The sequence below is a fragment of the Camarhynchus parvulus genome, chromosome 1 (genome assembly GCF_901933205.1).
Source record: "Camarhynchus parvulus chromosome 1, STF_HiC, whole genome shotgun sequence".
NCBI classification, from domain to species: domain Eukaryota; kingdom Metazoa; phylum Chordata; class Aves; order Passeriformes; family Thraupidae; genus Camarhynchus; species Camarhynchus parvulus.
In genome coordinates this window covers 9367289-9379905 of record NC_044571.1, presented here as the reverse complement: position 1 = coordinate 9379905, position 12617 = coordinate 9367289, and the positions used below count along the sequence as shown (strand labels likewise).

The 12617-nt window shown below is 35.2% G+C and overlaps 1 protein-coding gene across 1 annotated transcript in view; it reads right to left on the bottom strand.

The window, feature by feature from the left end:
* Nucleotides 1-12617, bottom strand: part of CFAP47 (cilia and flagella associated protein 47) — a 260858-nt gene that overhangs the window by 149689 nt on the left and 98552 nt on the right. The window contains 1 exon segment of the mRNA XM_030954886.1: nt 6889-7069. Coding sequence (XP_030810746.1) covers nt 6889-7069 — 181 coding nt within the window.

Here is a 12617-nt window from a genome sequence, read left to right as displayed (position 1 = left end):
GTTTTCCCTTAATTGATCTAAAAAAAAAATTGGAGACTTTTTTTTTCAATGTCTTGTTATGCATACTCAGCAGCTGTGTTTGTGTATCATTCAGGAGCCAGTGAGGAGCTGTGTGGCACTACATAAAGCAGTTGTAGGGGGCTGGTTGTTTAAAGATCATTGAATCTAATATTTATGAAAAGTACTCACAGGCACTCTAGAAACAAGCAGTCACTACTCCAGTGAGCAATGCTGCCAAGTTTACTTAATACAGCTTTAACAACCATGACATGAAGGTGTTTTCTTAAGCCATTTGATGAAGAGCTCCTGCTGAAAGGGATTAGCCAAATTATAAGGAATTACACTGATAAAATAGAGTAATAATTCAAAAACTCTTGATCTAAAAACACAACAAAGAGCTAAATTTACTCTAAAACACACACTCAAAATTTACAAAAAAATTTCAAAACTGAGTTTTTGTGACTGGAAGACTAAACAAAATTTCCTACAAACAAGGAAGAGGGCTCAGAACTATTACAAAGACTGCACTGAATGCATAAGGAAATATTACAAGGAGAGAGGATCAAAATCAAGTCTTTTATATCACTTACTGCAAAATGGTAAGTTAATGCACAATTAGTAATGAAGGCTTATAGTGAAAAGATATAATAAGAGCTAGCTAGAGACTTCTATGGTGCAGCTCCTTTCTTTTTGCAATCTAGATTTCTCTGAAGAAAGGTTTTCTTTCTTTAAAAAAAGAGAGAAAATTAAGTCACTAGTAGCTTTACCAGAAGCCACAAAGCAGTCAGAATAATCTGAATAAATTAACTGTAGGAACAATTCTTGAGAAAGTAGAAAATATCTAACAATTCCTGGTAGTTCTGTAGGAAAAGATTTTTCATCATTCACTGGGTAGAAAGGGGGGAAAAAAGAAAAACAAGAGAACTCTTCTTGGATATTCTTTTTAAGTGTAACAGCAGGGAGCTAACATTGTCAAATCCTGTAGGAAGAGGCAACAGAACTAATATTAGCTTGTGATACTGAATCTAAATTAGATAGCAAGGTGGAACAACATTTTTTCATTTAAAATGAATTGTAAGCTTTACTTATTTATATGGACAATTTTGATGTGAAATAGTACAACCTAGCCATCAGAAATAGGTTTTAGTTTTGTATTCATGCCTAGGTTTTCCATGTTTATTTTTATAAACATAGGAAAAGCCCTAAACCATATGGAATGACAAAATGCATTCCCAGTGCATGCTTGCCTTAGAAAAGTTCAAAAATAATGCACATGTAAAATACAGAAATTGCTTATCAGGACACACTGGCTCAGGTGCATATCCATTTGAAAATTAAAATCTACCATTACCTTATCGAACTGCACAAATCCATCATTACTGATGGAATATATTTGTGTATTTATCATTCCATGCTGGGATTTGGTTGTTATTATTAAAAGAAATAAAATAAGGTATTGATATGCTGGTACTAACATGTGCTGCTGCAATGTTTAGAGCAGCAATTGCCATCAACCACTTACCCCATATATTTTCTTTCCTTTAAAAAAGTGTCTAGTCCAGGGGTATTGCTATCAGGTTTTCTGCTAATAGCACATGTTGCAATCTAAAGTCATTTCACGGCAGAAGATTGCAAACAAAAAAAAAGTCTGAAAAAAAGAAAACCAAATTAACAGGAAGCCCTTCTTATAAAGTACTTGGATGGTTCAGTATTGATGAACCGTCACAGGCAGCTCTGTGAGCTGCTCTGTCTCAGGAACTTTTATGCTTCCATTACTCAAAGCAATTGTCAGTGTCATGTTACAATGTGTAAAGGCATAGCCTATTCCAGAAAATTCCAGAATTTCATAATTCTGGGATAAATCCTTATTTAATACCAAAACACGTATTATTGGATGTTTCTCTTAGCATTAGAATTTCACCAACTAATTCTTATATTAAGCCCTAACCTGACAATTGGAGCAAAAGTGTGTATGTTAGGAAAGCTTCCATTTTCTTTTTTAATGATTGAGTGGTAGAAAGATTTTTGTTTCTCTTGAGTTTGTTCATATTTGATAAACCCCTCATTTACATAATTTTACAGGAATCATAAATGGTTTCATTACAAATCTCTGTCTTAGGTAGAAAGTGCTGTACTTTCTGCATAGAGCACATAACAGTCTCCACAGTCAGACATATTTTCCTTTTCAAATAATCACAGGTAACCTGAAAGGAACCTCTTTCCCTCAGAGATCATGGAGTCATCAAGATATTCAATCCTTCAAGACCTTGAAAATTACTATAGAGCTTGGCTGAACCCTTCCTCATTTGCAACCTTCTGTCTAAAGTTCAGAACAAGAACTGGATGTGCTGTTCCAGTATTGTGTTCTCTCATGGTACAATAACAGCACTTTTCCATACCTGCACTGTATTTTTTTAAGTTATGCATTCAAGGACCCTTGTTTTTCAAAATTTGACAAGAAATCCTTTGATGAAAGAACAATGGAGCTGATGTCAGAAAAACAGAGTGGGAAGTAAGGCTGACACCGTGAGATAGGTACTCTGCTGCTTTGCAGATTTCTCAAACATTTTGGGAGACATCAAAATGTTTTGCAAGACTGCAAAACAAAGCCCATCCTCCCCTTTCTACCTATGTTATTTCATCTTTGATAAGCAACATTATTTAGCATAAAAAACATGTTTTTCAAAGAAACTCAACTGCCTAAGAAGTTGTTCTGCTTAGTTAAAACTTAGTTGAAGCTGATTTTGAGCTGATTATTTGCTGAAAAGACAAATAGCACTGACCTTTACACTGGTTTTCAGAGTTCTGCTTGAAAATCCACAGATATTTCCTTCTTTCCTAACCACAGTGAGTGTTCTGCTGCAGGACAGGACCAGCAAATATTCAGCAGAAAAAACACTTATAAAAGCTATTCAGAAAGAATGTAATAGCTCTGACTTACCAAACATGGTCCTTACCTGCAGGAAGAGCATGCTCATTTACATAGATACAGATTTGTGAAATAAGACTGCATGGCAGGAAATCTTAAATAATTATAGAGATTATAAACATATATATGCATTACAAATCAGTGACACTGGTAAAATTACAACTCAAGTTAGAACTCCGAGCCATAAAACCTGTCTGTTCAAAGTTTCTTGTGCTTTCACCTTTAGAAGGAATTTGTTGGTTTGGTGAAGCATGGAGCTGGTTTTGGATGCTAATTCTCTGTTGATAAAATTTGGAGTGATTATTTTAATCCCACTTGACATTTTATCCTTTTCATTCTTTCACAGCATCCCTCTAAGAAAAAGGCAACATATTTCCATGTTGCAGCATATTTCAGTTATGCCTAACATTATTTCTAAATGTTCAATCTACCATTCTTTAGTTAGTAAAGCATTGCAGGTTTACTGCCAATTACCTTTCTCCTGAGCTATATATGGGAATCAAATTATTTCCCAGGTTATTTCTGATGAGAGAGGGAAACTAAAGCTCTTAAAGATCACATTTGAGACAAAGATAAACAACCACCATGGTGTGGTTAAACCATACCAAATGGTTTAGCATGCAGACTCTGTTACAAATATATCATTACATATTTTCTTGCACTAAAATTCATAGCTTTTAACTATGTAAGAGCTCCAACTAACTTCTTTCACAAAATCTGTGTCATTCCTCACTCAACAAAGTCTTTGTCTAATCTTCCCAATTAGTGAAATGTAGCTAACATTGTGCAATAACTACTGGTTGCTAAGGACTTCCTTTCTGATGAGTCTCCAATGATGGATTAACATTTGCTAATGGTTTTCAATCTTAGGAAAGTATTATTTTAGATCTACGCAAGTATGCAGAATTAGTTTTGATCAAGATATCACACTTAAAGTAAGGTAAGCATATTGTACTCTTTATCTATTTGATCTGTAAATAGTGCCAAAAATGTAATAAGGTCATTTAACAAGGTCTATTTTACAAGAAAATGTTTTGAGTGGCATTGATTTTTTTACCTTCTAATTCCCTGCTGGCAGAGTTCTTAAAACACTGGTTGCACACTTCCTGCTACTGCAATCTAAGAAATTCTGATCCAAATATTGATTTTAGTCAGCTTGTTTCCACCTTTATCTTCATAAATATAAGCACTGTCATTTCTTCAGAGAACCAGCAACTCCCACCCTAGGAAAGCCACCACCATGGCTAAAATATTCCTGCTTTCTCAGACAATGATGTCAAAATTTTCAGATGAGACCAGTGGTTTAACTAGGACCACCAGCTGGGGACTTCTTTCACAATATTAGATTTTCTAAGAGCCTGTAAATCCTCCTGTGTCTCCTCATTAGTTTAATAAATACACTGAATCAGTTGGCACTGTCTTCCTACTGAACACATATTTGTTTTCATGCTATTCAGCTGGTTGCATCAGCTTCTCTTTCTGGATGTTCTTTATCTCACCACCTCTCTGAATTCACTACAAAAGCCCCATTTATTTCTGCATCATCTTGACATTTCTACTTCCTCATGTAACTATTATCCATCCTAGAAAGAAAAAATACATATCAAAAAGATTGTGTACACTGCTATATGATCCAATTTGTGATTTTGCATTGATTACTCTCCTCTTTCAAGCATTTCTTTCATATCCTTGGATGAATAAAGAAGCAGCATGAACTAAGAGTAAAATAACTACTTCCTTACTATAATTTATTATAGTATATAATTTATTATAGTATATATTATAGTAATCATCCATTTACTACATTCTTTACTATAATGTCATTTATTCACTACATTTTTGTAGTGAATGCAATGCAATTAATATTCTAAATTGTCCAGATATATTCATTCACATTTCAACTTTTAAAATAATTTGAGCAGTTGCTAAGGAACAGTGATCTCTCAACTGGTCAGTTAAGAACCTTTGTTGTGAGACCATGATGGAGATCCTGTCAGGACATCAGATCTGTGTGTGCAGAGCTGGCTCTCTTTCCCCAGCTGTTATTCTGCTCTTCTACAATGTAATACAAAGAATCTCCTAAAACACTCAACAAAGCTATTAACTATTTTTAGTTCACCTCTACAGTAATTATGACACAAACACGTTGTTATTAACTTGACAATGAAAGAGTTTTAAATAGGACTTAAATATCCTGCCACACATGACATGCTCCAACCTCCAGTGTCACATCAATTCTACAACTTCTACTGACTGCTCATCCTGCAGTCCCTCACCAACCCTGCTTCTAATACTGCCATAACTATTGCTGCCATCTTCCTAAAAACACACCCTAATTTTTTAATAGCAGTTAAATTCTATTTCAATTAGAATATCTGTAATAAAGACTCCTCAGAAAAAAAAATAGAGATTATTTTTATTACTCCAGAATAGAAAAAAAACAAACACAAGGTATACACTGAGTGTCAAAACAAAGACCATGAAAGCACAAAGACCATGAAAGCACAACTGATTCCAGTGACACTTGGAAAAGTGAACTGCAAAAATATGCAGAAGGACTCCATTGATTAAGAACTGGTGAAACAAAACTAGATATGGATTGTGTATAATTCAAGTTTCTACAATTTGCATGAAGTTCCCACCTGAGTCTCCTTTCTCCAGACTCCAGCTCTCTCAATGGCTCAGGTTGTTTGTGAGTTTTTTTAAGAAATGCAACCAAGAGTGCTTTATAGGTTTAAATAAAGCATTGTTGAAGATTGCATGCAAGATGTTTTCCATTACCATCTGTATGGCTGATTATCTTGTCAAGTGGGCAGTTTTCCTTATCTCTCTCTTTGAGTGACCACATTCACACCCCCCTGGGGAGGGGACCTCTGCTGATAACAGACTATTGAATATCAGTGCATGACTGATAAGAACTGTAACATCCCATTGTGAGATGCTCCGCCCACAGGGAGGAGCCAAGCATTGCTACCCAGATATAATCGGAGATTCTGGAACACCAGCACGGCTTTTCTCCACAGGATTCCCCAGAGGAACAGCAGCTGCCTCTTCCTCCACTGGATCTTCAGAGGAAAGAATACATCCTTCTCTACAGATCCTCCTTGCTCCAACAGAACCACCCCTGACGCTCCAGGAGAGCTGCAGCCACATTTCCAATCGGACTGCCACCAACACCCTGCCCAACAAGGTGTCAGGTTGGGTTCTGACTCTGTCAGTGTTGTTCTAGTGGACTGCATTGTTTATTTTATTCTTCTTTTTTTTCTTCCCTATTAAAGAACTCTTATTTCCTGCTCCCATATTTTTGCCTGAGAGCCCCTTAATTTAGAATTATAGCAATTCGGAGGGGTGGGGAGGGTTTACATTCTCCATTTCAGGGGAGGCTCCTGCCTTCCTTAGCAGACTCCTGTCCTTCCAAACCAAGACAAGCATTTTTTAAAAATCAACAAGATTTCTGTAAAAAATTTAAGATACTAGAAAAATTGGAGACAACAGACTGACCAAAGATGGCAAGATCACTCTGAAAGACAATGCAGACCTGTTCATTCACCATTAGCTGAAATCTCCCTCTGGCTGACTGAGGAGGGCAAACAAAAAAAGAGATGTAATATGAGTGGCACAATCTGAACACAGAACAGTGCTGGATGAGAAGTAGAAGGGAGAAATGGGAAGGGAACACAAATTTAGGATCTGTCAGATAAACAGACCTAATTATTTTTGTCTTTTAGAGCAAGTCTCCTGTGCTTCTGTGCCTTTGAGAAAACCAATAAACCAATGGTAAGTGGAAAGCACTGGTTTGAGCTAATATTTAGAACCCGGGTAGTGACAAGAAAAGCAAATTTGATCAATAGCAGAAAGGAAAGAAAGATCATTTTCTGGATCTATTCAGGAAAACCTTAAGAAAAAAAATTATCTTGGCAAAAGAATACAGTCAAATTCATCACCTTTAAGACTATTACCTGTTTTCTGAGATGTAGGGTATTTTGCTGATGGAGGGTCCAAATTAACTCTGGCTGAAGATAACACTGGAATAGAGAACTTTTTAGGAACTTCAAAGACGTGTTTTATGCTCACTTCTACACTGTACTCCACGTGCTTCAGCTCGGAGGGGTGCTTGCGAGGCTTCAGAAGTGCATGTCTCTGCAAGTGAAGCAATAACGTACACAGCTGAGCAATCACATAACATTTTCAGGTTGAGAAATGCCAAATTTTCTAAATTTTTTAGAATTTAGCTTAATTCTAAAACTGAATTGGGAATTAAGAAACATACATAGCAATTTTGAGTGATCCTTCCAAATAAAAACTGACTTGTAAGGTATTTTTAGACATGATGCATCTGAAACATTTGTTTAAGGATAATGCATTTTGAAATTTATAGTAAAACCATAGCCTACCCAGAAAGAATCTCTGCTAGCCTTCATGCATACACAGGAAAGGCAAGAAAAGGAAAAAAAAACCTAAAAAGAAAACTATTTTTTATCAGTGGTAGAAGGATGTTTCTTCTCCTACTTCATAAAGTTTCTGAGTAATAAGAAGCATGAAAAAGAAAAGTTATTTTGCTTTTTGGTGAGAGATTATTAGCTAACTGATATTTTAATGTTGAAAATGTATTTTAGAAATTAGGACATTTAGAATCAATTCTAGAGACAATCTAGGTCCTCCTTTTGGTAAAAAGCATTGCTAGTCAACAGCATGAAACATATTAGTAAAGGATTAGCACAGTATATTAAGGCAAGATCAATACAGGCATGTGAACCTCTTAATGAACTTAATTTGACTCCTGTAGGATAACATTACAAAAAATACTGCAATGATTTCATACACTAATTGCTCAAAATTGACATTTTCAATCCAATAACACACTACAATTGCAATGCTCAAGAGTAAGTGCAAGCTGAACAAATTTTAAACCGAGTAATGTCTTTTTTACAGACAAGGCTTTGAATTAATGACTGCTGTGAATTATCTTGAAGCAAACCTAGGGCAGAGATAAATATGGATAATATTCATGTTTTCCTAAGAAAACTGGTTTATTCTCAAAGTCTTTTGCTGAAAAACACTGCCAGGACTACAGGTATCAAAGTACATATTTCAGTAGGCCAAGGAGTGCAAATCGATTGAGGGAATTCAAAAACTCAATGTAAAAGGAAAAACAATTGTTCGTAAAGACAGCCATTAGGTGTAAGATGGTCAAATTACTGTTTAAATCAACGAGACTTGGGTTCTGCATTGGGTTGGTGGTGAGGGTTTTTTTTGTTTGCTTTTTTCCCCCCTGTTTTAATACAAATCTCACATTCCCTTGCTGGCTTTAGAAAGCAGATCCACACTCTGACACTGCTTTGTTTTGTTCATTAATCTACCCTTCCATAGTGTTAATACAGTGTTAAACAAAAAGTACATATGGACTTTGGGAACCTGTTAAGATTTAGCTGTTAATATAGGTTTTTTGGCACAATAAATATAGAAACAGATAATAATTCAAAACTCTTTTTCAATGAAGAGAAACTGGACAGATGTATTTGATTTAAAAAATCACATCAAACCAAATTCTTAGGATAGTTCTTGTACTACTGTATTTGCACAACCTTGTGCAAATATAATTTACAGAAGGAACAGGAAAAATTGTTATGTGAGTTGAAAATCTGAGCTCACTATTCACTCATTTCTATCATACAGAACTGGACTCTGATATTACTCCTTCTCAAATGCACACAAAATTAATTAAAAAATCAATAGCTACAAATAATTCAATTGCCATATTAATTGCAAGTTCCACTTCTCTCTGATAAGAATGAAATGCCAGAATACTTTGCAGTGGAAAAAAAAAATTCATTCTAACTTGTAATGGGAGGTTCCCAACCAAAAGAATTACATACATTTACCAGTTTAAGTTTGACTTCATCTTCTGCATAATCAAATATAAATTTATACCTACAAATGATTTTCATAACGAGATTATTTTCCAACACTGAAATAAAAATCCAATATGATTACACAGTTTTGTTAAATTTTAATTGACAATATAATTGTAAGATGACCTTTCCTGGAGCACTGAACACATTTGAATTATAATTATCTTGAAGAAATGTCCTAGTATTTAAAAACTCACTGAAAGACTTTTTTTTTTAAGATACTTGTTCATGTTATCTCATTTTAAAATAGAGGTTAGGAAAAAACCCAGTTGGTTAGTATTATATAATCTATGAACATTTTGAAATATTTCCTGGCACCTTGTAAACAAGAAAAGGATGAAAACATTTTTAATGAGAGACCTAGTGGAAAAGAAAATTCTGCAACCATACACAAGACTAAACTTTGCTGCGTCATAGGCTAACATTTCCAAGAGAAAATGTCAACACAATTCAGATGAATGTTGCAACTGCTCCCATTTTTAACATTTTTGTGGGCAGTGAGAGTTAAATAGAATTTAATATTTTTTAACTCTCATGATCAATGCAGATCTAAGGCCTCTCTACTGCAAAAAAAGACAGATTCCAAGCACTTTCACTTCATCAACCTGATGGTTCATGATATTCCAAGCGAGGAAGTCTTATTACCAACTAGTAGTATCTGCATTCAGTTCCCAGGATTAACTATTTTCTTAGAATAATTTTTTGGAAAATGAATGGAGGGTATATAAAGCATCAGAATTAAACTTGATCTTGAAAGTCTCAAGGAGTTTTTGATTTTCTGAGGTATTTTCTCAGATGTGCCACCTGCACTTTCTATTTGTGAAGAGTGCCAGATTCTGTTACAGGGTTCTGAGGCAGCTCTCTCCTTCCTTGCATATTACTGTTCTTCAAATCCTAATTTAGCACCATTTCTTCCTTCCAGAAATTAGCTTCTAAAACTGTTTCTCATGAATAAAGAAATTTATTATCTTGGTCTCTCAGAACCCCTGTGATCAATCGTGTTTGCCACCTCCCTTAATCCCATATCAAAAGATAAGTGATGTAATATAGAAGACATTGGTCTCACTTGTAAATTCAGCAAATTGAAATCTGACCACAGGTCCTTTTCTGAAAAGTTCATCCCCACTCAAATGTATCTAATGCAATTTTTTATTTCCAATGCCTTCTCTGCTCAAGGACACCATGATTCTTCCTCAAAAAAACCCACACCAGTTTTTTAAAAAGCAGATTCTTTACACTGAGCTTACAAATTTCCATAATCACACAGGAGAACACAAAAAATCCTTCTTGATCCTTGGGTGCCTATGAAGAGCACAGACTCTGAAGATCCAAGCTGGACAGGTGGAGGATGAGACTTTGCCATGTCAGCTGAAGAGCAGAAGCCACAGCCCCAAGTGCACAAGGTCTCCATTCATTTCTCCTTGATCAAAACTCAACCTCACCAACACCACTATGGTGTACTAAGATAAAAACACTCCATGTGTACTAAGATAAAAACACTCCATGTTGCTCAGACCCATGGACAGCAGGATAGAAAGGAAATGCACAATGTCATAACATCTGGAATATGGCAAATGTGGTGTCCACAATCAGATGAGACATTCAAAAGGAAGCAAAACAGGGCCTAAGTAAATACTTTTACAGCTTAACAATGAGGGCAAACCTGGACCCAGCAGAAAGTTAAAGCTTTAGCTCTGGGATTCTTTTCCAACAGGACTTTTCCTATCATAATGTCTGGTTATACAAGGAGATTATTGGCATCTATGAAGAAAAACTCCTGTATCTAGCAATTGGGTCTAAAACTAGGCAAGTTATTTTGTGTCTCACTTCACTGACTGCAGCATCCTCTCCTTCACAATCCCAAGTAAATGAATTCTCATATTGTTATTTCTTTTTAATTCACTTTCCTCTATTTACTACATTTAGCAACTTCAGTCTAAACATGTTCTTCTCCCACAGTCTCTTATCTTTTTTCCAATACCCTCTTGTTATCTATGCTCAGCTAAACATCCCCCTTTCAGCTTCCTCTTATTCATCATTACTAATTATTCACAAAACAGCCTTTGTTAATTATGCACTATAATGCCAAATCCAACCTTAACAGTGTCTGAGAGCTCCTATATTATCCTATACTATCTTTACTACTACCCAAAATTGTTTTAGGAGGAATTAAAGAAACACTCTGGAGGTAAGAAAGTAACACAATTTTATGGGAAAAAGATTTAAAAATCATTATTTGTTACTAATTCTAATAATTCAAACAATCAAAATAGATCTTTGTTCCTTGTGGCAACAAAGAGTAAAAACATAGTAAAGAAGTACCTAGGACTTTTAGCTGTGTATTGATGAGTCAAATAAAAAATTACACCTCTAGTTACTGACTATGCATATCCAGTTTGACTCCAAAAATGCAGCCTACCTTTAGTACTTTTTTTTATGTGACTTAAGTAAACATTACTAAAATTTACAGTTTAGACAGACTGGAAATCATGCAATTATTTAGTCATTTATTCTTCAACTTGACAGGTAAAAAATAGACCAAGTAGTACTAATGTAAGGGTATTTTCCCTTCTGTCCATCTGTTGTCTAACATGATTCTACCTGTAGGAAGCAAGTAGAGAGGTGGAACAGAAATCCAAAAGAAAACAACAGATTTCCAAAGGTTCTGGATTTATCTCTAGCCTACAACATCTGCCCCAAAGGATTTTGTGAGCCTAAATAATTCATTAAACTGTGGGTGCTGTAGATTGGCTTTTTTCTTTTTTTGTCTTTTTTTTTTTTTGTGGGGAAAAGGGGAGAATTTAGACCACCTAAAACCATAATTCAACTCCAATTTTCACTGCAGAACACCAACCCCCCTCAAAAAAGGTTTCTCCAGTTAATGCAACCAGAATTTCTATGTTATCACCTTTAAACAGATAGTTGGCAAAAATTTATTACAAGAAGTTTTTAAGAATATGTTTCATATTTTACTCTGCATAGTGGATATTGAGTTTTTTTTAATGTATAAGCTCTTTTCTATGCCAGTAGCAGAACTCCTCCCCTGTATTTTTCATAAGCAAGTATAAGACTTTGTGTACATGAAAAAAATACTTCTTTCTGCACATTAGTTTCATTTCTCACATGATAATTCATTCAGTGCCAGTATCCACCATTATAAGGTAATTAAGCTAATTATCCTCCAGTCTTCCACAATACATGTGGTTTTAGAACTCATATTGCATTTTAGCATAACTAGTGGTGCAGAGAGTGTTCCTATCATGTTCAGTCTTGATCCCATCCGCAACTTCAGAGCAGTTAGATTTTTATCAAGTATTTGCTAAGTTGTTGTGATATTAAGGGACTTGAATTATGAAAACTCAATAAAATGTTGCCAGAACAGTGGATTAGCCATAATCCCAAAGGAGACTACTTGAGTCTAGATGACATGATTACAATTGTTGTCCCACTCCAAACACACAAGAGATTAAAGTTATAATGTAATTTTCCATAATTTTGTTTGCTTTCTATTACTTTTCAAACAAAAGGTATACATTTGGGAACATCAAATCACAAGGGAAAATTCTTTTCCTCTTACTTGGGGAACTGTCTAACTGGAAAGCTGGAATAACATCGCTGCCCATCAATTGGTCTGAGGCCAGGCACCATCAGGGCACAAGGGAAATTAAAATCCAGAGAGAGCCTGACATCCTCAGAAGGCTATACCAGAATTCTTCATGAGGAAAAGCCTTGTTTATTTGGCAATATTACTATTACAAATTTATTCACAACTAATA